Source organism: Tauraco erythrolophus, chromosome 9 (genome assembly GCF_009769465.1).
Source record: "Tauraco erythrolophus isolate bTauEry1 chromosome 9, bTauEry1.pri, whole genome shotgun sequence".
Classification (NCBI taxonomy): Eukaryota; Metazoa; Chordata; class Aves; order Musophagiformes; family Musophagidae; genus Tauraco; species Tauraco erythrolophus.
This window is the reverse complement of record NC_141473.1, coordinates 18668166-18692321: the sequence shown is the minus strand read 5'-3', so window position 1 is coordinate 18692321 and position 24156 is coordinate 18668166. Positions and strand designations below refer to the sequence as shown.

The following is a 24156-nucleotide window of genomic DNA, read 5'->3' as shown; positions in this document are numbered from 1 at the left end:
TGCATATGGGCAAAAAAAGTCGTTTCTCTCAGCCACGGCTTCAATTTATGGGTTTATTCTTAGTAGTTTTGAAAAAATACTGTGTATCATGGTCCTGTTTTTAATAAATATGAGCCAGGGAGTTGTGTTGAACACTCCTAAAGTGAAGGAGATGTTTGCTCTAGAATTGTATATAGTATTGGGAATGAAGGAAAAGGACAATTCCAGATTAAGGAAATACACAGAATATAAAATCTAAATATACAAGTTATGAAAATTGCAATTTTTTGTTTGAATTGTACATGTTAGATTTCATTCAGTAATTTCATATAAGATCTGTCATATTTATGTTTTTTCTGGACAGTGTGCAGAAGTAACATATTTTAATAAAAACACTGTATATAAATTGAGTGACATGAAAAAATATCTAGAGTGCACAGTTAACTCATTTTGCACCATTATTTTTTCTTTTAATTTTCCAGTTTTTAATTGTAACTTTGTTTACTCCATTAAAAATTATTTCCAACAAATGGCAAGTGTTTAAGAGGATTAGGAGATCGATCTATACTATTCTATGCGAAGCAGAAATCCACTGGGGCTTATTGAAGTTCTTTCTAGATGACTTTTCTGTAGCAGAAACAGTGTCTGAGACAAAAAATTACAAAATTATACATGTTTTGGATTTTCCATCCTCTCCGCTTCCGCCACCGCCTCCAGCTGCATTTTCAGCTAAAAAACAGAGAAGGAAAGGAAAGTGAGTATATTCTCTTAATTTTAGCTGCTCTAATTTTTTTGTTAAAAAGATGTTGCTTTTGTGATACATATAGTATGTGTGTTTGATCTTCTGAAATTTGAACGTGCTTTCACTACACGTCTGGGAAAATGGAATAAGGAACAAATAACACATGCTATATATACATATGTGTATATAGTGTAGCAGCTGATACCAACATTTCTTAAAGGACCAAACACACACTGAACCACTCTTACTGGAAAGTTTCAGTACTTAAATATATATAACTGTCCCACACATACAAAACTGAGGTATGCAAGCCATGCAAAAGACATAAACTCTTGGGTCAATATAATCTATGAATCTATTTTTGAAGCAGATGATACAAAAACTTTAATTTGACCTAATTGTGTAAGCCTTTATCCAACCCTGCATTAATCCCTTTGTAATTACCAATTAAGAGAGAGATGCTTTTTATGTTTGTTATCTATAGCTACTGATTCTGTTACTGTCTCTCTCAAATGATTCCACAGATGTTCATTGGTCATAGTTAAGATTCTTTCAATGTAATAAATTGTGTTTCCAGGTTCATTTAAGGTAAGATACCAATATTAGAATTAAAACTTACATTTGAAAGCTGTGGATCACCATGTTACTAGGTCATTTTCGACCCTTTCCACCTGCATTGAAACATGTCACATAATCAGTGTCCTACCCTCTGTAATTTGTGGATATAATCAACACTATGTTACTAACTATGTATTTTATTTTCTTAGTTTAATACTGTATTCTGTTGTCGTTTCTGTTCTGAACTTTCCACTGTAGTGGTTCAGCAAATATGTTTATTTTGGTTTCTGTCTGCTGAATGGATAAGAATAGCCAGGTCAGTGTGATCTAGAGAAACCACCGTGGTTCAGCATGTATCAAATTATTGTTTGTATGCGCTGGCTTAACAAACCCATATATTTACATGGCCTTGATTTGACAGTGCCAGATTTGTTCTCCACGAATGTGCATGGCCTCATTCAGTGCACATTTAGAAAGATGCAAAATAATTCACTTACATTTTGTGATACCAGTTATGATGTGCAAAGGTCAGATCCTTAGCTCCTGCAAATCAGCCTGTCCATGCTTGCCTGTGTAAGATTCCTTGTGGGAAAATACTTCTTTCTTTCTTTTACTTAGTCAGTGACTAAGTGATTCTGAGAAACCTGTGATGTAAGATGGTCCTAACTTCAAGTGGGAGTAGAAATACCTGAGTCTTCCTAAATGTATAATTTAATTTTTATTTAAGAACTTTATGCTTAAGAGCATCGGATCAGACTTTAGTAGCTATACTCTTTGCCAAGAAAGCAAATGTATAGGGAGGTTTGTGTGTAGGCCCTGTTTTGTTTTGTTTTGCTTTGGTTTGCTGGTATTTCTCTTCAGATGCTTACATTCCAGTGTAAGGAAAGAGTACTTTGTTCGTACTCGCAACCAGTTAGTTCTCAGGAATATCTCAGGAATAAATTAATCTTAAATAAGTAAGATGATATGATTAATTGCAGGTAAGTGTCTTGAAAAATAAATTTAGCAGACAATGAGGTGGGCAGAATTTCTGTGAAAGTGTGTGTAAGTGGTATCACAGTGTGAACAGGCCAAATATTTCTTACAGTAATAATATTTGACTCATTTTATTAAACTGCTCTTTCAAAAATCTGCTTTCATTAAATCATGTAACTTACAGTACTTTTTTTAACCGCTTTGCAACAACTTTTTTTTTTTTTTTTCTTTTTAGCCTAGTGACATTTATTTTAGGAACCAATAACTCTCTAGTTCCACTTCACACTCTGACAATAACTTGATGCGTGGCCTTGAGTAGTCTCTTGTTTGTGTGAAAAGTGAAGAATACTCACCTATTTCCCACAGGCACTGATTAACAAATAAATTATTGGGTACTGTTTTAAAGATGTGAAACACACACTTAGAGGAAACTAACTTTTTTCCTTCAAACTAGCTGACAATAGATCATTCTGTGGTAATCAGATGTGTTTATGTTTTAATCTCTGAACCTTTTCAGTCATCTCAGCTGATTGGCAAGAGCTGTTGACCTGCTGTTCCGCATGCAGCACAGAATAAAAATAACTGACTCATTTTACTTTTACACTTGAGTGATAGGTTCTCAGTTTCTATAAAATCAGATTCTCTTCTAGATTATCATATGCAGAACCATAGTTTCAATTTTAGGACTTGGGCTATCTTTGGAAGACTAGTGTTAAATTTGTAATTATGAGAAACTGATCATAGAGAACCAGAGCCAAAAGCTTTATCTTAAACTTGGAAGAGAAGTGGGGACTTTCAGTACTTTTTTATGTTCTAAATACTATCCATTCCCATCTCTTTTCCTTATGCTTTTCATTTTCAGCTTACACAAAGCACCTGAATATATTTGGGGCTGAGGCTACACAGAACATTGATACATCTCTGGTATTTCAGGTGATTGCAGCATTCACAGATAAGTAAGTGTTTAATTACATTCAGTTTTAAGTCTTAAGACAAAAGAAGTTTTACATTCCCTTCACTTTTGTGATGGTCATATTTTCCATAATTCTACAGTTTAGAACATGAGGTCAGTGTACTGGATTTGTGTAATCTTTAAAGGCTACTCCTCTTCCAAGTAAAGATAAAGCTAATTTGGCTAATTCAGAACTTGCATACCCTTAGTATATAAGTTTAATAGAATATTGCAGAAGTGCACTGCATGTGAGAATTTGAGAGAAAAAGAATATGTTGACTGCCTTACAAAAATATATAAATGAAAACCTTAGAAGTTACTTAACCTTTTTTGGCAGCTGCTTCTTCTTCCTGTTTCTTTTGTTCCTCAATAACTTTCATCTTCTCTTCATATTCATCAGCTCGTGTTTTCCATTCAACCCTGTTGTTTTGAAGACCATCAAACATAGGTGTAATTTCCTTGTGAAACCTTGAGAATTCCTATACAAACAATTTAAATTAGTAAATTAGAAATTTGTAAAGTCTGATGATTTGTAAAGTCTGAATTTGTGGAAATACTGCTGCTTTGGAGAGAAAATATTAGCTTTCCTCTTTCTATTAAATCTAATTCAGTATGTACGCTAGATTAATTAATTTTATTTGTTTTCACATTTTTTTCAAGCACTTGTTCCATCTCTGGTAGTGGGTTTTCTGTAGAAGAGAAAAAAACTTAAAAGAGCTTGAGTACCTGCTGGTGCACATTTGAAGGCATGTTCTTGGCCATGCAGTGGTGGCATATTGTTGGAAATACTGTGTTGGGATAATAATGCCCTATTCTCCACATAGTCATTTAGAAAAGATCTGATTTACATCCTGCACATTTTAGTATCTTCCCTAATCCCACATTTGATAGTCCAATTCATGTAATACAATTATAACTATGATACATGTTGTTTTATCATATGATTATCAGGATATCAAAAAAAAGTCTAGTATCCTATAGTATATTCCAAACAGTTGAGGATGTATCTGAAGATGTTTTTTGCATGATGTTTTGGGATAATATTAAAAGCTAGACAGAGATTAATAATGTTGGCATTTCAGTGCCTTACAGAAGACATAGAATATCTGTGTTTTCAGAATATTGCAAGTTTCCTATTCCTCTTGCTGTGCCATTAACTGTTTTCTGTAGCCATCCGCATGTTGAATACTTATTATTAAATTGGACTGTGAAGAATCAGACTGAGGTTTCTAACTCAGTCTTTCAAGCACTCTGAAGTTTCACTGAGATCTTCGCTTTTTATGAATTTGCATCACATCTCTTGAATTTACTTTGTGGGAGCAATTCTTCTATGTAACAAAAGATTGAAAAATTGTGGTGGTTGCAATAGTTGTTTACCCTGTGAACAAGAGTCCTGATGCTGTCTGGAATTTTTTACTGCCATAGATTGTCACTTATTGTACCATTGGAACTGCTGCAGCAGGAAAACAAAAAAAATTATTCTTACCTTGTACACAAATGTACACACAAAATCTATGAAACCAACTTGGAGCTTAGGTAGTTCATCTCCTTTATTTCTGTCCATCATAGGCTAGAAGGGAATAGCAGTAATTTAGATTATGTAGATATCATGCTTTTTGGTATAATGATCTAGTAAGCATCATGGACCATTATCTCTTCAATGTTTTAATAACTGTTAATATTGCTTAAAACAGTTAAATTATTTAGTACTTACAATTGGTTGCTGCTGTAGCACAGTTCTTTCCAGGTCACCTTGCTCCCAGAATTCGTTTGCAACCATAAGGGCAACCTGAACAATCACAATTCAGTGGAAGTGTCAGCAGAAAGCCGTAAATTTAAATGAATAAATAAGAGAACAGGCTTTCTAGAAAATGTGAAAGTGTTGATTAACCAAGAACTGACCTATTACTGTTTACTACTTAACCATTATTACTAACTTCCCTTCCACAAAGAGAGGACTTATTTCTTGCTAGCAGCGTTATCTCTGGGTAGTTCAAAAAGTCAGTTTTGCTCAAACCCAATAGAATTCCACTCTTTAATCCCTGTAGAGAGAGCCAAGTGTTTCCTTCAAAAAGTACAGACAGTCTGGTGTACTTAAGGCTTTTTCCAGTTAATTATCTCTAATGTTCTGGTGCATGCTGAGTAAATGATAGATTATTGTCAACAGGAACAAGACAATATGAGCAATATAACAGAATCTTCCAGTACCTGTAATATGTATCACTTAGAAGGCTCACAAGCATCTTGCAGTTGTATTTTAATTATGCATTGTTAAAACCTATTTCTGTAAGGCTAAGTGGTGAGCTTCAGCGTGATGGTCAATATGTACTGAAGTACTTATGTACAAAGCAGTTGTCACACTATATTACAGAATATATTTTTAGTGTGTTTAAGCTACTTTGAAATGGCAGCAAGATCTACAGAATAGACATGATTAATTCAAATCATACTGTTGTTAAATCTGTACCTTAAATATACCTGAAAAATAGCAAAAGTTGGATAGCACAAAAATAACTGAGTGATTTTAAGGGTATCTAGAACAGCTGACAGAATCAGAGATGCCAGTTTTAAATGAAGGACAAGTAGAGAAGGGTGGAACAAATGTAGAGTGGTTGGGGAGAGGCATCATGGAACCTTTACACTCAAAGTGACAGAAAAAACCCATAGTTGAGTGCAGATACTTAAATATCTGTAAAATTATATATATTTTTTTAAATGATCATGCACCAAATAGGCAGTAAAACAGATAGCAAATGCAGTATTGTCTGTTCAAAAAGTACGTACCTTACTTTGCACTTCCCAAGGCTTGGTTATAGCAGACAAGTCACATCCAGTCATCATCATAGCCCTTTGAAAACACAAAACAGGACTATGGTTAGGATGATGATAGAAAAAAAAAAAACCTAGATTTTTTAAGGAATTTAAAATGCACATTTTGAGAAGATTGTAGACATTTATTTCTAATTTAAAATCATAGCTATGCTCATCATCGGACAATAACACCAAGTCTTAATTTACATGTTTAGGTTCCCAAATTCTTTAAAATCTGGTCCTAGATAGCTGATTGAATAAAGAGTAAAATATTAACCACCTACATGATGACTTCTTTTTTGGTTGGGTCAATAGATATATATTTAATTGCCTCCTCTTCTGTTTCCATTTTTTCAATTGCATCCACAATCTTTTGAAACATAGTTCTTTTCCTGTTAAAACATACCAATAAACAATATATAGTTCCTGCATTCGAAGTGAAATAGAAAGCCATATTTCTAATATTTATACTTTTCCAAAGCAGTATTCTAGTCATAGTAGTATGAAAGTGACAACTTCTTCCTCTTGAACTCAATCTTTTCAGGTGACCTAGCACGTTTAGATTTTGCTATATACCACTGACATATAAAGTATTATGTCAGAATTCCTGACAAAGAAACAAATAACCCATTTCCTAACTCTTCGTGTTAAACTGTTTGGGGTGACATTCTTATTTCTTTAGTATTACGTTTGTTACTTCCTGTAACATAATGAATGGTGAAAAGTGAAGCAAAAACTAGTAAATGTTCTTCCACTCCCTCCCATCAAAAACCCAAAGAAGCACTAAGACCTGACTGAGAAGAACTTTGAAAAACATAAACATGTCTTGCTATTGCTTAACAAATGTTTTAGTTTGCATTTAGAATTAATTAAATAATGAAATTACTGTTCACTGAAATTTAATAGCTGCCATTGAACAACTTACTGAATTTTTTCCTCTCTCCTGGCTTTATATTGTCCCAGTCATAAGACATCTGGACCAAAACAAAATGCTTAGGAATAGGATGGATGATTTAATATTTAGAGTCTTTGGCAACTTTAGCACTGGGATCAGTTGATGTCTGCAGTTTTGTTTTTAAACTAACATCTTCATTTCCATGTCATGAGCGTGCTCCTGTTTAGTATGAGTAATTGTAGTATGGTATGCTGAATATACACACATGCACACAACCTTATGATTAGGCTACAGAATCCACACTTCTGAAATAGTGTTTGCTGTAACTAAAAGTGTATTTGAATGACCTACTAAATGTGTACCAAGTATTATATACATTTATGTGTTCTCTAGTTCGAAAGCTTATAATGAATCTAAGAATGTCTCTTCTTTTTACAAGAATTAGACTTCATAACAATTTTAAATATAGCTCTGTACTCTGCATGTGAACATCTCTGTACTCTGCTTATAAACAACTAAAAACAGTTACAAATTGTATAGGATTGACATTTTTTTAGTAGGAAGTTATACAGACTTTAGTACTTACTTGAAATACAAAGCCAAGTCAGTTGCTATTATTGCAACTTCAAATAAGTGTAGAACAGTTTCAAACTGGCGCTTATTTAGGTTCTGGAAGATGTTTAAACTCTGCAAGATGGAAAGTTTACGAATTCAATTCCTTTTATAACACTGTCTTAGGTTTGTACTATACAGGTTGTCTCAGAATAGTATAACAAAATTGGCCAACTACCATCCCTAAATTAAAATAATGCTACAAATGAAAAATTATTCAATTGGTAAAGATGGCCCTTATGCATGGCTAATAAATGGCTAAGTAACTGTGTGAATGGCAGGTGGATCAAAGATGCTGCCCCAGAGGCTGCACAAATAACTAAATCCACAGTGACTCAAACAGTTGTAAGTCCTGCTATTGCCATATATAAATCAAAACCAAAGAAAACCACCTGTATTCCACATAATTAGTAAAGAAATGGCAGTTGTTCATAATTTCTTTACAGTTCACATTCCATAAACCTAATTTTCCTGGATTTTTTAATGCTTCAGAGCAGATACCTTTTCCTCCTGTTAACCCGGGTCAGCACAATCGCCTGTGGTGCTGTTAGGGACCTGCTGTACTGAGTGCGGTGGCCTTTTCCCCAGGCAAAGGGAACGAGAGCAGCACACTCAGCACTTTTCTGAGTGCCCTGGTTTTCCTTCCTTCCTTCTTTAACTGAGGGGACAATAGCTATGAGAGCACAGGGCATGGTGATGCTGCTGTTGAGAGCCTCCAGAGATCCTGACAACTTCTACAACAAGGAGCAGGGATTAGTGCCCGGCGTCTCGCACTTGAAAAAGTACATCACCATCAATAAAACTAAAGGTGGTTTCTGGTTTTTTAGATCATTTATCTTCTGCATTTTTTATTATCATTGTGGTACTGGTTAGTGTAAGGATTTATTTGGTGGCCTCACGAGATCAGGAAATAGCACCGCCGTAGGGATTAGAAAATGAAAAATGAGGGTGGAAGTGGGTGCCTGCCACGCCGCTGCCAACAAATGGGATGGAAGGGGCATGTGTGTTCAAGCCTTGCCTGTTAAATCTCTTATTCCCTGCAAATTACATAGTAAAGAGTTGTAAATAGTCTCTTCCCTCGTAGCCAGGACAGAGCCAGGCACCCCTGCGGGAAGGACAGCCGATCCCTGCCAGAGACTGCAGAGGGGAGTCTCATTCCACAGCTGCCGAGGGTGTCTGCCTGATTCAGGGAAGATCAGTGATAAGAGCTGCAGCAGAGCCTGGTGATACCACCTTCTCTGTTTTAGCAAGGTAAGGTGTGGGGAGGGTCTGGCCTGGGGTACAGGGGCCCTCCATCAGCATCTCCATCCCTTCGCTTCTCAGCTACCAGAGCCAGCAGCTGAACGCAGACTTCCTGAACTAGGGGCAGCAGTTCAATTACAACATGTTGTAAGCAGGTATGGTATTTTCTGCTTTGGTTTCAACATCAGCTGTTTTGTTAGTGGAAAAAACCTGAGGAGTGTAAGTGAGGCCCAGAAGAAAAGCTTTTCTATCTTGAGTGAGTCTATTTCTGACATAATTACTGATGTTTCTCTAAAAGTGAAGAATGCATGAGAATTTGGCTTCAACTTCTGAATTTTAGCATAACTTTCTAATCCAGACCTCAAGGAATGAATGAGACACAGTGAAATTTGGAGCATCATAAGTTAATTGGATCTTTTATGTTGATGAGTGTGAGCGGAAGATTCATGCAGACGTACCTCATCTTGCAGTAGGGTTTTACTGTACTCTAGGTGATGCCTTTCTAAAATGGAAGAGCCGTGAAGTTTTGCTAGTGGAGCAGCTGACCTGTTGAAAAAGAAACAATTCCTTATGATATTTTTAAGGCAATGTTTTTGATTCAAGATTCAGATTTTTAGGATTAAATTGCTTTTGATCTGCATGTTCAATAGTTTATGTATCTTAACCACCACATTAAAGTCGAAGGCATGGCTAGATGCCTTAAAACTCAAAAACTGTTTTTTAAAACATGCCTCTATTTTGTCTTGCACATTCATTTCTGCTGTTTGTGTAATCTACGCACCTTCTGTGTACCTTAAAAACAGCCTTTATGCATCTTTTAGTATTGTGTGGCATGGCTTTTGAACTCTTATCTGGCTGTAATGACTGTAGGCCATGTCTCCTGTGAATCCAACTTACTGTAAGTAAATTAAATCTAAAGTAACAGTATAATGGAGTTTAATTCCTCTAATGCTGTTGGGCTCCTCCCCTCTCCCAAAGTCATCGTTTTATGTACTGCACAAGTCCTGACAGCTCAGCGGTGTTCAGTCTCATCACAGAGCTCAAAGCATTCCTCTGACGTTGGGCTAAGCTTCAAGCAGAGGAAATTCTGCATCAGACAATGGTAGTGGGAGGAAGTGTCCTGTCTACATAGGCTCCAGGTGGTTCTGCTGTTTGGAAGTGTATTTCCTCCTTTCTTCCCTTCACTAATAACTCTGTGCCTCACATAACCCAAGGCAGATTGCTACATGACACCCGTATTTTCTGAGTTGTGATTACGACTGTCGTGGTAAAGCCTGATAACTTATTTATAAATAGCTTTACTGCGTATGACCTCATGTAGAGGGCTTTCAGCAAGGGAAGACCACGGTAGGAAGATTTAAAACCTTCCTTAAACTTATTTGGATGAGAGGCAGTCCGCTGAATAAGAATCAGCAGCTGTCATTCTCTCTCTCCTACGTCACTTGGAGAATCCCTGGCAATAATCAGAAAATCCCCTCGCGTCACTGCTCCAGCATGCACACTGAAACACCTCTCCTGGGAGGAGTGTGTCCAGGGTCAGAGGAGGATGAATCGTTCTGGAGATACAGTTGGTGGGAAACTGTACTCAGAAAATTATGATTATGATCTTCTGGTACTTGTGATGTTCTGAGAAATCTGTGTTCTCTGGCTAGCACATAGAAACAAGCCCTAACAGATCACGTAAAAGACTAAATGGTAGATTGTTCATTGTTCAGTCTTCAGGGGAAGAGTGGGTCTCACCATGATTTGTAATACTGTAATAAAAAGGTAAGTTTAAAACAAAATGAATTAATATTGCTTTGTAACAAGCATCTACTAATTAATGTTGTTTCATAACAGACGAGAAAAATCACAAAGAAATCCTTTAGAATATTTTCTCAGAAAAAAAAAAAAAGATCATGAATTGCAAAGCTGAACCTCATTATGTGTAACTTACTGGGATGTGGACCCAGTGGCAGAACACCAGCTCTTTAGCTCAGAATCCTGTATAACATGAGATTACACCTCACAAAGGGCCCACATCAATCAGTAAACTGAGTGGGGGGGGGAACAACTGAGCTAGTCGAACCAAACAGTAGGAAACAGAGAAAAAGACTGCATCTTAAATCCTGTCTCCCTCTAAACTGGCTCTTGTCTATGCCACATCCTGAATCCGTCTCCAGAAAAGTGCTTATGCCCTGTCTTGAAAAAAACTATTCCAGTCAGGGTTTTTAATTTTCTCATTTCTTTGTGGCCTTGTGCATGAGGCTTGACTACAATCCAAGCATTGCAAGAGCTTAATCTCTCTGAAAAATGAATTGCAGCTCCAGGAGATCCCTCTAAGATTCTGCTTTCGCATTTTGTGTTTCAGCTGTCATGGCAAATGCTCTGAGTCAGAAATCTTCTGTAGGATAAATGTTCATTCATGCCAGACGAATGTGGAATATATACCTTATATTTTTGCAAGTTTTAACATGTTTCTTTTGTTTGCCACTAAAAATACTACATGTCCATGTATTCGAGCATTCGTACTTACTTCATCTGATACAAGTTATTGGTCCCTCTGTGATCAATGTCATGACAAAAAGCAGCAGCAACCATGGCAAAGGCTTCTAGATCAGTATAGTATTTCTTTATTTTGCCTGTCTGTAAAAGAAAACAGACAGTTCTGAGTGTGTACCTTCCTGAATTTTCCAGTTGCAATTAAAAGGAAAACAGAATAATGAATGTAAGGTTAATATTAGCAACATTACCATCAGCAGAGTAAACATTGTTTGTCCCACATTGAATCCATGTCGCCAGTTGTGGTAAGTGATATCTCGATAACCCTTCCTGACTGTGTACATCCATCTTGTAAGGACCTGTTATGAACAAAGTGGTTAAGACTGTGCTGTTTATTGAAATAAAATGATGGAATTCCTATAGAATTACTGAAATACACTGAAATTACTGTAATAGTAAATTCTATGGAAATAATTGCTTTTCATTGAATTAAACATTGAAACAACAAATTGTTCTTATGTAAATGCATGTTGATTTAATTCGTTCCACAGCTCTCACAATTTCAGGATTAGTTTTAAGTCTTTATGGAAAATATACAAATATTTAATTAAGAATGGAAGATCGTTACCCATATCACTAGTATTTCAGTCTTGCCTACTGCTATATTAAAGTACCTACATTCAGCTATTTTTCTTCTATCTTAAAATAAATATAAACAAGACAAAATAAATCAGACCTCAGCTGGGACTTTGAACTTTTCAACAACATTTATCTCAAAGAACAGCCGTATTCCACAAGTTATCAGGCCATGCTCTGTAACAGGGAAGTCACTGAAGCGGAATTCGTACAGTTCTAAATCTTTGGGATCAGGTAATTCTTCTTTCTGTTAGGAAAAGTCAAAAACACAAGGGTTTTTTCTGGCAAGAACAAAGTTGAAAAAACTTTTTTATTTTCTTTTCTGGCTTTAGTAGAAATATTGCCCAAGGACAGTAGGCTTAGTGTATCTTCAAAGGCCTCAGATTTCAGTACAAACTAAAGTATATTAAGTTATGAAACACAATCATGGTACTGCTGGCTTTCTTCTCAAAGAAGATAGGTAAAAATCTTGGCCAAATGGTGTTTCTTCCTACTCTGAATTCCAACACAATCTGTTATGACCATCTCAACATTTCCTTAGTTGAGAAATCTCAGGCCTTTGAATTTCTCGTTCGTAGTATAAAATCCTACCATTCTCCCGTTTTTAGCCTGGTCTCAAGGCTGCAGTTTGTATTGTTTACAACTAAAATTATTCTTGTTAAGTGTTGTTCTGCCCTTTTGGATCTTATGAATAGTGATGAATATAGTGACCAAAAACAACCTGTCTAGAACAAAACATTTTTACTTTACTGTAGAATAAAGTATAACAACTTTTTTTTTTTTAATAACAAAAGGGTTGCTTGCATGCCTACCTACCCATAGCCTTGTCTTCTCTTGAAGAGACTATAGGCATGCAAAGATTCCTGTATATTTTTAACCTCTGGAGTGTTGGTGGCTTGTTTCTGCTTCACAACCAACTCTCAAAATTACTCTGTCTTACCTTGTCTCCTGTGACAGTCTCTCTTTGTCTGTCAAAGCCTATATACACTTAATAGACAAACCTGTAAGATTGATTTGGTACATGGAAAGTGGACTGGAAAATCCTACAAGATCAGATGTAAAAATTCACATATTGTATTTGTGTTCTTATTTGTCTGCTTGCTTGAATGATCTCAGTATATGCATAAAGTATGAGTTTGTCATCAGCCAAAACCCTCAAGTCCTTCCCATCAGGGCTGCTCTCAATCCATTTTCCACCCAGCCTGTATTTGTTCTTGGGATTGCCCTGACCCATGTGCAGGACCTTGCACTTAGTCTTGTTGAACGTCATGAGGTTCACAGAGACCCATCTCTCAAGTCTGTCAAGGTCCTTCTGGCTGGCATCCCTTCCTTCCCTCCAGTGTGTCGAGCACACCACGCAGCTTGGTGTCATCGACAAACTTCACATTGAATAGTGTAACTGGTAATAGCTATATTAGTGAACTATTCTATAATGCTTTTCATCTGTATATTCCAAACCCTAGGGAGAGCGGTGTTATATTTTAAAGGGTGCACCCCAATCCAAAAAAGAATTAGTTCAGGGAAGTCTGATGCAACACAAAAAGTAGATTATATGATTACAATTATTCCCTTCCTCCACAGTAGTCTATAAATGATCTCTATTTTACGGATAAGGAAAAATGATGACTGAATGTATGCATATATTTCCACAAATAAGCCTGAACATCCATGCAATAGTATTTCCTTCTGCCTGGTATTTTTCTTTATATCTACTCTGATCTGAGGTCAAGGACAAGGAAACCTGGAGCAGTGATGTTTTAAGACCCATTACTTTGTGAATCATCAGATCTAGAAACACCTGCTTTATCCCATTAGCTATCTGGGATTCCAGGTCTTATAATAGGATAAAGCATTTGCATGTAGCCTTGGAAGTGCAGAAGATATTAGACCTTTGAATTTGTGACTCCACAATGTTAGAGAACTCATTTTAATTGCTTTTTTGAGATTTAAAAATTCATACCAGTATTATGTTTTTATGTTTGGAGCCTGTAGCGTAATAATCACTTGTTGCTCTACCAGTAGAGAGATTTTATAGTGTTTATTTTTTTTTAATTCTTCATGCAGCTAAATTAAATTTGCTTTAAAAGGTATGTGAAGCTATATACGATCTGTTGATGTTTTTTGGTTTCACCACTTGTAAGCTGTGTGAGCATCTGTTTTGTGGAAGCCAGTAAAACCTTAACATCATTGCATTCTGGCATTCATGTGTACATAACTAAAAATAGTTTAATGAGATCTTTTCCCTATGGCTATGTCTACATTAGCAAATGTGGTGTCATAGGAGGAAATATGTAAAGTGGTCAGTACTGGAAGTCAACAGATTTGTGTGCATTTGCATCTTCAGCCTAGCTCTGTTTTGGTCAGTGGACAGAGGGAGTTCATTCAGTGTTTTCCTGGAGCACATCTTTGAGTTTTGTTTTAGATGAAGTAAACCAGTGCATGTGCTCCAGGACTGCTCCACAAGAAAAAATGAAATGCACTAAGTGAGCACCAACAGGAGTTTTCCTCCAAAAAGGCACTCCCTTTATAGTTTAAATACTAGGCCAGCCAGAGGACTACACAGTCTGGAAGAGAAAGTTACTCATTTTTGGTTTAGTAGTAGCAGAGCTTTAACTCATTAGGTCAAATCTGTTTCATCACTGTGAAGTCACTGATCACTGTCTTTGGACTCCTCTGCCTAAGGAAATGCAGGAAAATCAGTCTGAAAGTAGGTTAGTTCCACTGGACACTCCTATATGTGTTCTCTTCCTCAGAATGAAAGTGACCTTAGATCAATGTCCCTTTTATTTTCAAAATTTAATAAATTCAGTTATAGTTATAGCACTATCCCCATGGGTATTTAAAAAGTTAAACTCTTTAAAAGTCAATTGCTATAAACCTTTCTATATAACTCTTAATGTACAAGTCTATTGACACATATTTGGGACAGAATGTTTCCCTGTAGGAAACAGTGGGATCTGCACATAGAAGTACCAATGAGGTTGAAGATGTATTATTAAATCAACTCCATCTAGTTTTTGGAACTGATAGGTAAAATCAATTGTATTAATCAGGATTTGGCTATACACAACTTTTTCTATAAGGAGAACGCATTAGTATCTGATATAAACATGCTACCAGAATTTTCAGTTTAATGACTTACCAAAATCCTGATAAGATCCTTTTGATCACATTCTTCTATACTATTGACATTTAATTTCTCCTTGTATTTCTAAAAATGAAAACGCATAAGAAATTCAGTTTTTGTGTAGCAAATTTCTGACTTTAATTTTATGACTGTGGACAGAAACTTACCAGTATAGATTCAACTTCAGATGGGGTGGCCTTTGTCTGGTACATAAGCATTTCCTGAGCGATGTCTTTCCTGTTTTCAAGCTTGTTCATTTTGTCGTAAGTGTCGGTATTTAAAACGGACCACCCCAGGAACTGTGTGAGAGTCTGGAAAAAAAGGCAAGCAAAGTGGAGATGACACCATAACAATAAAATTAAACTGGCAATTTGAACTTACTTTTCTTAAACTCCAGTTTCTGGTAGTGCCCTCTGAAAAGCAATGTGTAACTCTACTTGTTAGAGGCCTTTACCTTCCTGAGGTTCTTTTTACACCTCACAGCTTTTAATGATGTTGTTTGTCTCAACCTAGTAATTAAGGGCCCATATTCCCATTTACATACAGGACTTTGAGGCTTATGAAGATTAAGTTAGCTGAGTGGACTTGGATAAGCTGTGTAGCATCTTATCTTGCCCAAATGAATGCATCGTGCACGCTTTGGGAACATCCATGATCACAGGCCTGATATCTATTGACAAGCAGCATGCCATACCTGCTTACCCACTGCTAATTAAGAGATGCTGACCATCACTAAAAAGTCAAATGATTAAAAATAAAATGATATCTGACTTTTGGTCATTATTGGAATGTAAATGATCTCATAAACTTTCAGGTTTATAAAGGGAAACACAATTTCTGATTCTTAAGAAACTGTATAATGAAGAAGATATTCAGTTAGATGTTGATATAGCCTATTTGAAAATTTTTAGACATTTTAAAATTGCTTTTTACAACAATATTTTTATTAACATTATATGGCTCCTTAAAGCTTCTAATCTTATTAAGCTTACTTCAATGATCTGTTCATCATACTCATCAAAAGGTTTTCCATCTTTCCTATTGTAAAATGTTGCAACTCCCACTATTTCTTCTTTTTTGTTGACAATAGGCAATGACAGGACATTTTTGATAACCCATCCGGTTTCATCCACTGGTCCTTTCTGTTGGAAAGCCAAAGAACAGGAAACGTATATTTCTTTGAAAGTAGTAACACAGCTATTGAAACAGACAATGCAACACTAAGACCCATGCATCACAAAGGATAAATTATTTATGTAATCAACTGTATAACTAATTGTTGGAAAGTATTAGCATATTTTTTCTACAGTATCTATAATTATTAACATTACTGGAATTACCTGAAATGTGAAATATTCATCTGCTGGTGCATTCATCATGTTACAAATCTGCAGCATAAAGAAAAGGAGACATTGTTTAAATGGAGTATAATGTGCACCAAGGCTTGGCCTGATATTTTAAAAATGCGTGTTTATTTTCTAAGCAAACAATAGTGAGCACCCTAGCTAGCTACAGAAACTAAAATTGTTCCTATAAATTAGATGTGGTTATTCTAACAGACGTTATTCTGGATTGCTTGTAGCAAAGTCCCTCATGTATGATGTGTCACAGTACGTAAACATAATGGTTAAGAAAATCACTTCCAGTTTAAAATGACATGGGGGGTTATATAAAGAAATAACTGAGTACTAAGGGCTCTGTCCTTACTGCTATTAGGATTATTAGTAACTGTCATACATCACATCTTTGTATTACATGTATTGTTCATGCAAGAAGAGATAAGAAAAAAGAAAATTTTAAAACTGTGTATATAACAATTTTCTTACTTTGATATTTTGTTGTGAGGTTTAGCACACCTGGAAAGTGACATCTGACACATACATTATTCCTCCGATATCACCACAATCAGAGGGAAATTTTCCTGATGTTTTGGCCATTTGTGCTGAGGACTTGTCTCCATCCAGACTACTGATTCACATGATTTCACTGGGAACCAATGGCACTGGCAGCAGCATGTATTTTTGTAGAGGTTTTGGTCATGGGGAAGTTTGGGATTTTTTTTGTTCCATCAGAAGAACTGCATGAACTAAAACTTTTAGTTTTATTTTTGCTATGAACTTACAAATCCATTTTCAGCAACATATGTTGGCAATCCACTGATGAGACACCAGTGATCTGCTGGAGGTGACCTTTAGAGAGAGAATGAAATTAAATTATTTCTACCATACAGACATGTTATTATTCTATCCCAGCAATATATCTAATTACCACACATTTGCAGGCTGGCAATGAATACTCACGGAATGACTTTGATTTCTTCTTTTCCGTGTAAAATATAGTCAATAATCTTATAAAAGTTGACTTCCTAAATAAAAAGAGAAAAACATGCTGATGACTTTACAAACTCAGTGTCAAAATTAAGATTAATGAAATGAAAAATTAATATCCTCACTCGTCCATCAGGTGTCTTGGGGCCTTTGTAAGGCTCTGCCTCCCCTAGCCGGATTGGCCACTCATCGTAGAACTCCTGAGAAAATGATACATAGGATTTAGCAAAAGGCAAAAAAAAAAGTTTTGCGTTCAGAGATAACATGACATCTGTGGATAGCAATTTTATTTTTCCTTCTCCATAGCTATACTATGGCTGCATTTCAAACAGTATTAAGAAAAGATTTTTAAATATATTCCAGGCAAGAAATATTTGCCAGTAAATTGCAGGCTAATCTAAAGCTCATCTCTGCACAGTTGTACAGCTTAATTGTTGTTTTAAAGGGCAGATATTTGTAAACCAATAATCAGACCTGCACTTCTACCATTTCTCATATGAAATTATGAATAATTATTTCAGAAGTAGCCTTTATGTTTATCATGGTTGTATCCTTTGCCACACATATTTTTCATGTAATTTTTGTAACATGGTTAGATTTTATATAGATTATCTCAAAGGGTTAGAAAGCATGGTAACTTTGTGTCTTAGAGAGACATGCACTAGAATTATGTAGAACACATAGAATGTAGAATTATGTAGAACACATGAATTAGAAGGATGGATTTTATGACTTAAAGTTGGGAGTAGCACATTTCTAGTAAGTAGGTAAATAATTGTTACCTTCTCTTTAGTCATGTCCAGCAGACCAACAGAGTATCTTTCACAATTCAAATACATTCGGATAGTATACAGTGCTTTGTGAAACTGCCGTTCTATATCTGTTAGCTCTTCAAATACTTTGTTAGCAGACCACAAAAGCATCTATTTACAACAAAAGAGGAAGAGAGTAAGCATTCACAACAGTAAGATAACACAAACATATGAATCCTAGGCATTCCAGAATAAAATGATAAGGTGCATTGCTATTACCAAATTTAAAAAATTCAATAGATACTATCCTTACTTCAATAAGCTTGCAAGAATTAAAAATAGTGGGAATAATAACGATGTCACACAAAAATGAAGTATTATCATTAACAATTTTTTCTTTACCTGACTTCTTCGGGATTCAATATTGTAGAGATATGTTGTATGATGATTTCTTAGGATCAAAGATATAAAGTTGAGGTATTTTTTAAAGACCTAAAAATGACAGAGAGCAAAAATAAGACGAAAGTGTCAAATCAAGAGATTCTCTCAAACTACTTGTTGAACTAGCAGCTGTACTGTTGTGTGACATTTGAGGTTATTACCTCTTCATCCTCTTTTGAGAACTCAGTGGCATTTAATTTGTTGAGTGCCATCACAACAGCAAGCACTTCTTTACCCTGCGTAATGGGGTTTGCCATCATATTGATTGTTGTATAACCAGTTTTTTTGTCCAGAAAGTCAGAAAAATGATTGTTCTGAAAGAAAAGAAAAAAAGAAAACCACAAATGAAATGCATAACAATTAGTTACCATGCTAAGACCAAACAATCATTTCATTTGATAATTTCTGTTTGCCATGCTATGAGCACAGTTTCACAGTGCAGTAGGTTTATACTCGAAAAAAAATGTTGTTATTTAACCCAATCTTGCAGAGTTACATGTACAAGCCTAACTTAGGCATTGGTTATGAATATAGCTTCTGAACCAAGTTCTTCTGTGCAAGTTTTTATAAGAATGATGAGGAATTCGAGGAATTCAAAATATGGGAAATTCTAGAATAAAAGAGAAAGTAATATGACTTGGCTACCTGAGAGTTTTAATATATATGACTTGCATGTAAGAGAACTACTTCATAGCTATGTCAATATTTATTTTTATTTAATTATTTCTGTAGATAAAATCATTATACTGTCCTATTACACAATGTTTTAAAACTACCATCTCTCCTGAATTAACATAGCTAAAATGCTTCTGGTGAGAGAGACATCCCCAGCAGGTATGCATCTGGCTGAGCCATTTCTTACTCCTTCCTGTCTGACAGAACTCCCATTCCTGCCGCTCCCAGCCCAACATGCGCTTCTGGTGAATGACGGTGTAGGACCAAAGGGATCAGGACACAGAGCTGCTTTTGTTGGGTGTGTGTTCCTGTGGGAATGAGACCACGTGACTAATAAATGAGCACAACTAACTGCCTCATCGATTTCATCCTTGAAACCGAGTGCTGAGGAGACTTAGTAGAAGCTATTCTTTTCCTTCTTTTATGTAAAAAGTACTGAGGAGCTAGTTCATGTTTCGTGGAAATCTTCCATTTTCTCTTATCAAAGAAATTCTTGGTGTTTCTTTGAAACACTTTGGTGTTCTCTTTAACTTAAAAAAGGGATTTGAAATTTGTCAGGGAAATCTATTTGTCAAGTTGTTGTGTTTTGTGATGTTCTTAAGATAATACATCTAATGAGCTGAGTTATGAGTTAGGGGCTTGAAATCCGTCAATATATGTATACTGAGAAGTGACATGGTTCTACAAAGCAGCTAAATAGCCAGACTCTGTCTTCACTGAGCCTTTTCCATCCCCTCACAACTGCCACTTCTAACAAGTCAGTGCTCAAACTTTTTCTTCAGAGAGATGAGCGCTCAAGTCCTGGTCTACAGTCAACAACAGATTCTCCCTGAATTTCCTTTTACAGATCTGCTTCTGATTTCTCAAGGTGATGAGCTAAATGCTAAATAAGAATGTCAAGAGGTGGCAAGCGGCCTGATAATTAGGGAAGGTCAGACTACATTATAACACCTTGGATAGGATGGCAGCTGGCCAGAGAGAGGCCAAAGGAGTCCTGTTTTAAGGACATCCACCTGGAACCAATTTTCCTGAACCTTACCAATCCCCTGCTGTTAGCAAATATTTGTGAACTCACAAAGTGACTGATTTTAGAGCGTGTCTACCCATAGAGCTGACACGTATTACTGCTATTAATTACTGTATTAGCTTAGGCAGCCAAGATCTGCATGGTGGATTTCAAGGTCTCTTTCTTGTTGAGGGGGCTGGAAAATATTGCAGGATTGCCGCATAATGGAATTTCTACTTTCATAAATTATTCACAAAGCTACTTAACAAACAAACAAAACAAACATTTTCTAGCTTGTAAAATCAAGCATGAAAAGGCTAGGAAGTTCCTGAACTACAAATTATTTATGTCTACTATTTGGACTTTCCTCTTAATTTCTCTTTTCCCCTCTTCCCTCTTTAGCAATTGTTTCTGGTGTAGGTTGAATATTTATATATATTTATAGCATATACAACTCTGAGAAGGTAGACTGGATTTTGTTACGTGTTCCAAATGTTAGGTGTTTTTTTTTTTCTTCATGTTTTCGTAGTCCTTAGCCCCATCTTTTACGTTCGCATTTTACATTTCTTTCTAGGACTGCGTTTCTGTGAAAGGAATTAAATGTGTGGAACTAACTCGGAAATGTCTTTTCTATATTTACTGACTGGCTCTTTTGCAGAGAATTAATTCTTTTAAGGCTGTATTTGAGTCCCTGGAAAGTGTAGCCAGTTCTGAATATATTGTCCCAGGTGAAGAGGGGATGTTTTCTCTATTTCTGTCAAACTTCCCAATGTTGTTTTCTATTTTTCTTGGAGAAAAGTATAAGGGTATCTCACATAACAGACATCTAGGAAAATGCAGTCAATCTGTCTCTTCTATGTAAGCATCAAATACTGTCCTGCAGTCTGCTAAACAAGTATGTTATTACATGGAAATATTTTACTTTCTCTGAGATGTATTACCTACTGACACAACCATTTTTGGTTTGGGTGTGGTTTTGGGCCTCAGTAACAATTTTTGAATCTCTGACTGGTTTAGGCATTCAAAATAAGGTAAATCAGATAGATAGTGAATTTTAGCCAGTATTGTAGTCCCCCTGCCTCACCAAGTACATCTAACATGGTGGCAAGGCCCAAGTTCCTGGTTTTAGAATGCTGCATGCTGCTGTGAGGGAATAAAGAAAAATTTCAGACCACTCCTCTATTTCTGAATACTTAAAATCAATCTGTATACACCAAGTGAGCTGAATCAGCAGGACACAGCTGAGTCTTAGTTTATTTAGTAACTCCAACTAGACTGAAGGTAGAAGCAGTGGTGTTCAGAAGTGCTCAGAAGAAGCACTTTGGTCATAAAATTTTTGCAGAGAATAGAAAAATTTTAAAGAATGCAAGTCTGTGTTCATAAACTAAAGGTTCAGTAACCACAAACAATCCTGAGTTGTACCTAGATAGTGCAATGCAGAAAGATATAAATACCTTGCAACACATTGGCAGCATTCCCACAGTATATACAAGACTCCTATTGCCCATGTTTTACATATACAAGCAAAAATTTGTTGCTTAGACTTAGGCTTTTCATTATTGAACATTCTGCACATAATTGCTAGGAGTTTTGGAGCCTTTATTTCCAATCAAGGCTTTAAAATATTTTCTCTTGAGAACATAAGCTCCTTTTGTTTCAAAGAAAATCACTTTTCACAATGTATGGAAAATCATGTTCATAGACAAATAAGCCAGAAGTATGCTCTGCAGTACCAGAGCCAGAAGACCATCTTGGTCCTCCCATGGATATATGAATGTGGACGCTTAGTCTATTTGAGACTGATCCTTTGAATCCAATCATCTTTCAGAGCCAGGTTTGAACTTTCAAGTCTCAACAAGTCATAAAATAGGCTTTTTTAAAAAAAAAGAGAGAAAAGTGGTCTGTGGATAACTCCCTAACTGTAGTACATTTGCAAGCATTTTCTACGAGCTCCATTTAAAGCTAACATACCTAGCCAGTTACTGTACCATGATCAGTTCTGTAGATATATCCAAAGATGTGCAACATGCACTAAGCTAGCACCAGCATACAGGAGTGGAAAATTAGGACACCTTTTTGTGTTCATCTTTGTGCTATAGGTGATAGGAGGTAACTGGAGAGGGGCTTGGCAGGCTACTGTGAATCTAGCCTATACACTTGAAATTAGTATCTAATTCATGTTTCTTGATTCTTCATTTTTTTGATTCTCTAAACCGTGACACCAGTTTTATTGCACTGTAACTTACCAACATTATGACACGTTATTATTATAAACCTCTTACCAATGAAATATCAGTATAATTCTCTATGTTTAGATCATTTGGCCTCAACTTTTCAATTCCTTTGACTTTTAGAAACCTAATTTACATCTTATAGCTAGCAGTGGAATTTACAAAATCAGAAGTCACTGTTGTGAAAATAGTGTGATTACACCTCTGTGAAAGGGAAAAATAAGGCCATTCTTTCTAAAAATCTTTTTTATTGTCCTCATATGGCAGTTACTAATAAATTTGCTTACTGAGACTATACCACATCTGGTTCTGAATGTAACTACACAACTGTAAGTTCATGTATACAATAAGATAAAATAAATATAAATGAGAAAAACTCACTCCCCTGGGAACCACAGGCATTTTGAGAAGAAAGTTAACTTTAAAAGACTGCATGAGCAGATAATACTTTACAATTATGTAGTTTGTTTTTTTTAAAAAAACAATATTGCTTATTGTTTCTGAAAAGTTTTTATTGATGGACTGCCCAGAAGAAGGGACCGTCTTGTGTCTATCATTTCAAGGCTCTCCCTGCAGATCTCATTTCCTTTCTTGGAAGTGATATGCTCTTCTGTGTTTCCTTTTACAAGTTTTTTAAGACCTTATTTCTTTCTTGATGAATTCTCCTTTAATGGCTGGTTTTAGATATCCCACAATTCTTTCAGCAAACTGTGAAAAAGAGCTCTGCAAAAATGTCTAACCTTTCACAGGCTTTATTCTATGCTAAGCTTAAAAAGCAATGAAGACCATCATTCTAATGTTCATTGACCTGCCCTACAGTATTTAATAAAGGAAGTACATCTCCCAATTCATAATGTTATCTTAAGATTTGTTACACTGTTCTCCAGAACACCGAGCTAAGCTTTGAGCATTTCTGATTGGATTAACAACAAAATGCAGCTTGAGGCAAGTGAGTTTGACACTATTGGAAACTCCAGGTCAAAGTCTGCAGTGTAAGTTTTTTTGTTGAGTGCAAATTTGATCAGAAAATGCAAAAACTATTGTAGTAATGAGATAGTGTAACCCTTGTTAATTTGGTTTCCATTGCACATGCAAAAGTGTGTAATTTATACAAATGCAGGAAATACAGAGAAATTTGAAGAGAAGTATGAAAAGCAACTCAAAACAAAAATATAAAGGAATAAGACTCTGTCTTCCCTATTTGGCTACTCAGGATAAAGATTCACTGCTCTGGTTCATTCGAGGTAATAGGAACAGCAGTTTAAAGTTGTTAGTACTGAGGCTTCTCACATCTCCAGTATACTTGTTTATTCCCATTTGCTTTTAATTTGGCATTCAGCATCTTCGTTACACATGTGGTTTGACATGTCAGGAAATGAGACTTTCCCATCAACCTTTCCTTCCTTGACTGGGGGCCTTGCTAAGAAGCAGCATGATGTCCCACATACGGCATTTACACCTTGGTTTTCATATCACCATCACCATTACTCCCATTCAAAAAACTTAACTGTTTCGTCCTTCTTATGTCATCTCTGAGTGACATGTCAGTATCTGCTGTGCAGCCTACCTCTCCATTTTGAGTTTGGTGAAGTGCATCGAATATCACAGCTAAAGAAATGTGATAAGATTAATCCTGCGGCTGAGGTGATAGTGCCAAGAGAGCAGATGCCTATTTTCCTCCACCTCTTTTATCTTGTAAAGCATAGAGGAAGAA

At 35.9% G+C, this 24156-nt stretch overlaps 2 protein-coding genes across 3 annotated transcripts in view; one reads left to right on the top strand and one right to left on the bottom strand.

The window, feature by feature from the left end:
• Window positions 1–637: 637 nt before the first annotated feature.
• PDE6C (phosphodiesterase 6C) lies at window positions 638–18149 on the bottom strand. Of its 2 annotated transcripts, none has more exons than XM_086616218.1 (19): window positions 18120–18149; window positions 17463–17537; window positions 17311–17375; window positions 17133–17199; window positions 16351–16398; window positions 16003–16152; window positions 15178–15321; window positions 15026–15094; window positions 11984–12130; window positions 11499–11606; window positions 11282–11391; window positions 9225–9312; window positions 7499–7599; window positions 6302–6409; window positions 5991–6054; window positions 4921–4995; window positions 4693–4776; window positions 3532–3685; window positions 638–708 (listed from the first exon to the last, which is right to left on the bottom strand). In XM_086616218.1, the coding sequence occupies exons 1-19, from the start codon at window positions 18132–18134 to the stop codon at window positions 638–640; spliced, it is 1743 nt and encodes a 580-aa protein (XP_086472344.1). In that variant the 5' UTR covers window positions 18135–18149. The 2 variants fall into 2 exon arrangements, with proteins under 2 accessions (XP_086472344.1, XP_086472345.1); XM_086616219.1 differs by lacking the exon at window positions 638–708 and adding an exon at window positions 1373–1392.
• Window positions 8755–24156, top strand: part of RBP4 (retinol binding protein 4) — a 34461-nt gene continuing 19059 nt past the window's right edge. The window contains exon 1 of the mRNA XM_009990513.2: window positions 8755–8775. The gene's annotated coding sequence lies outside the window, so the exon portion shown is untranslated. The remainder of the gene's footprint in view (window positions 8776–24156) is intronic.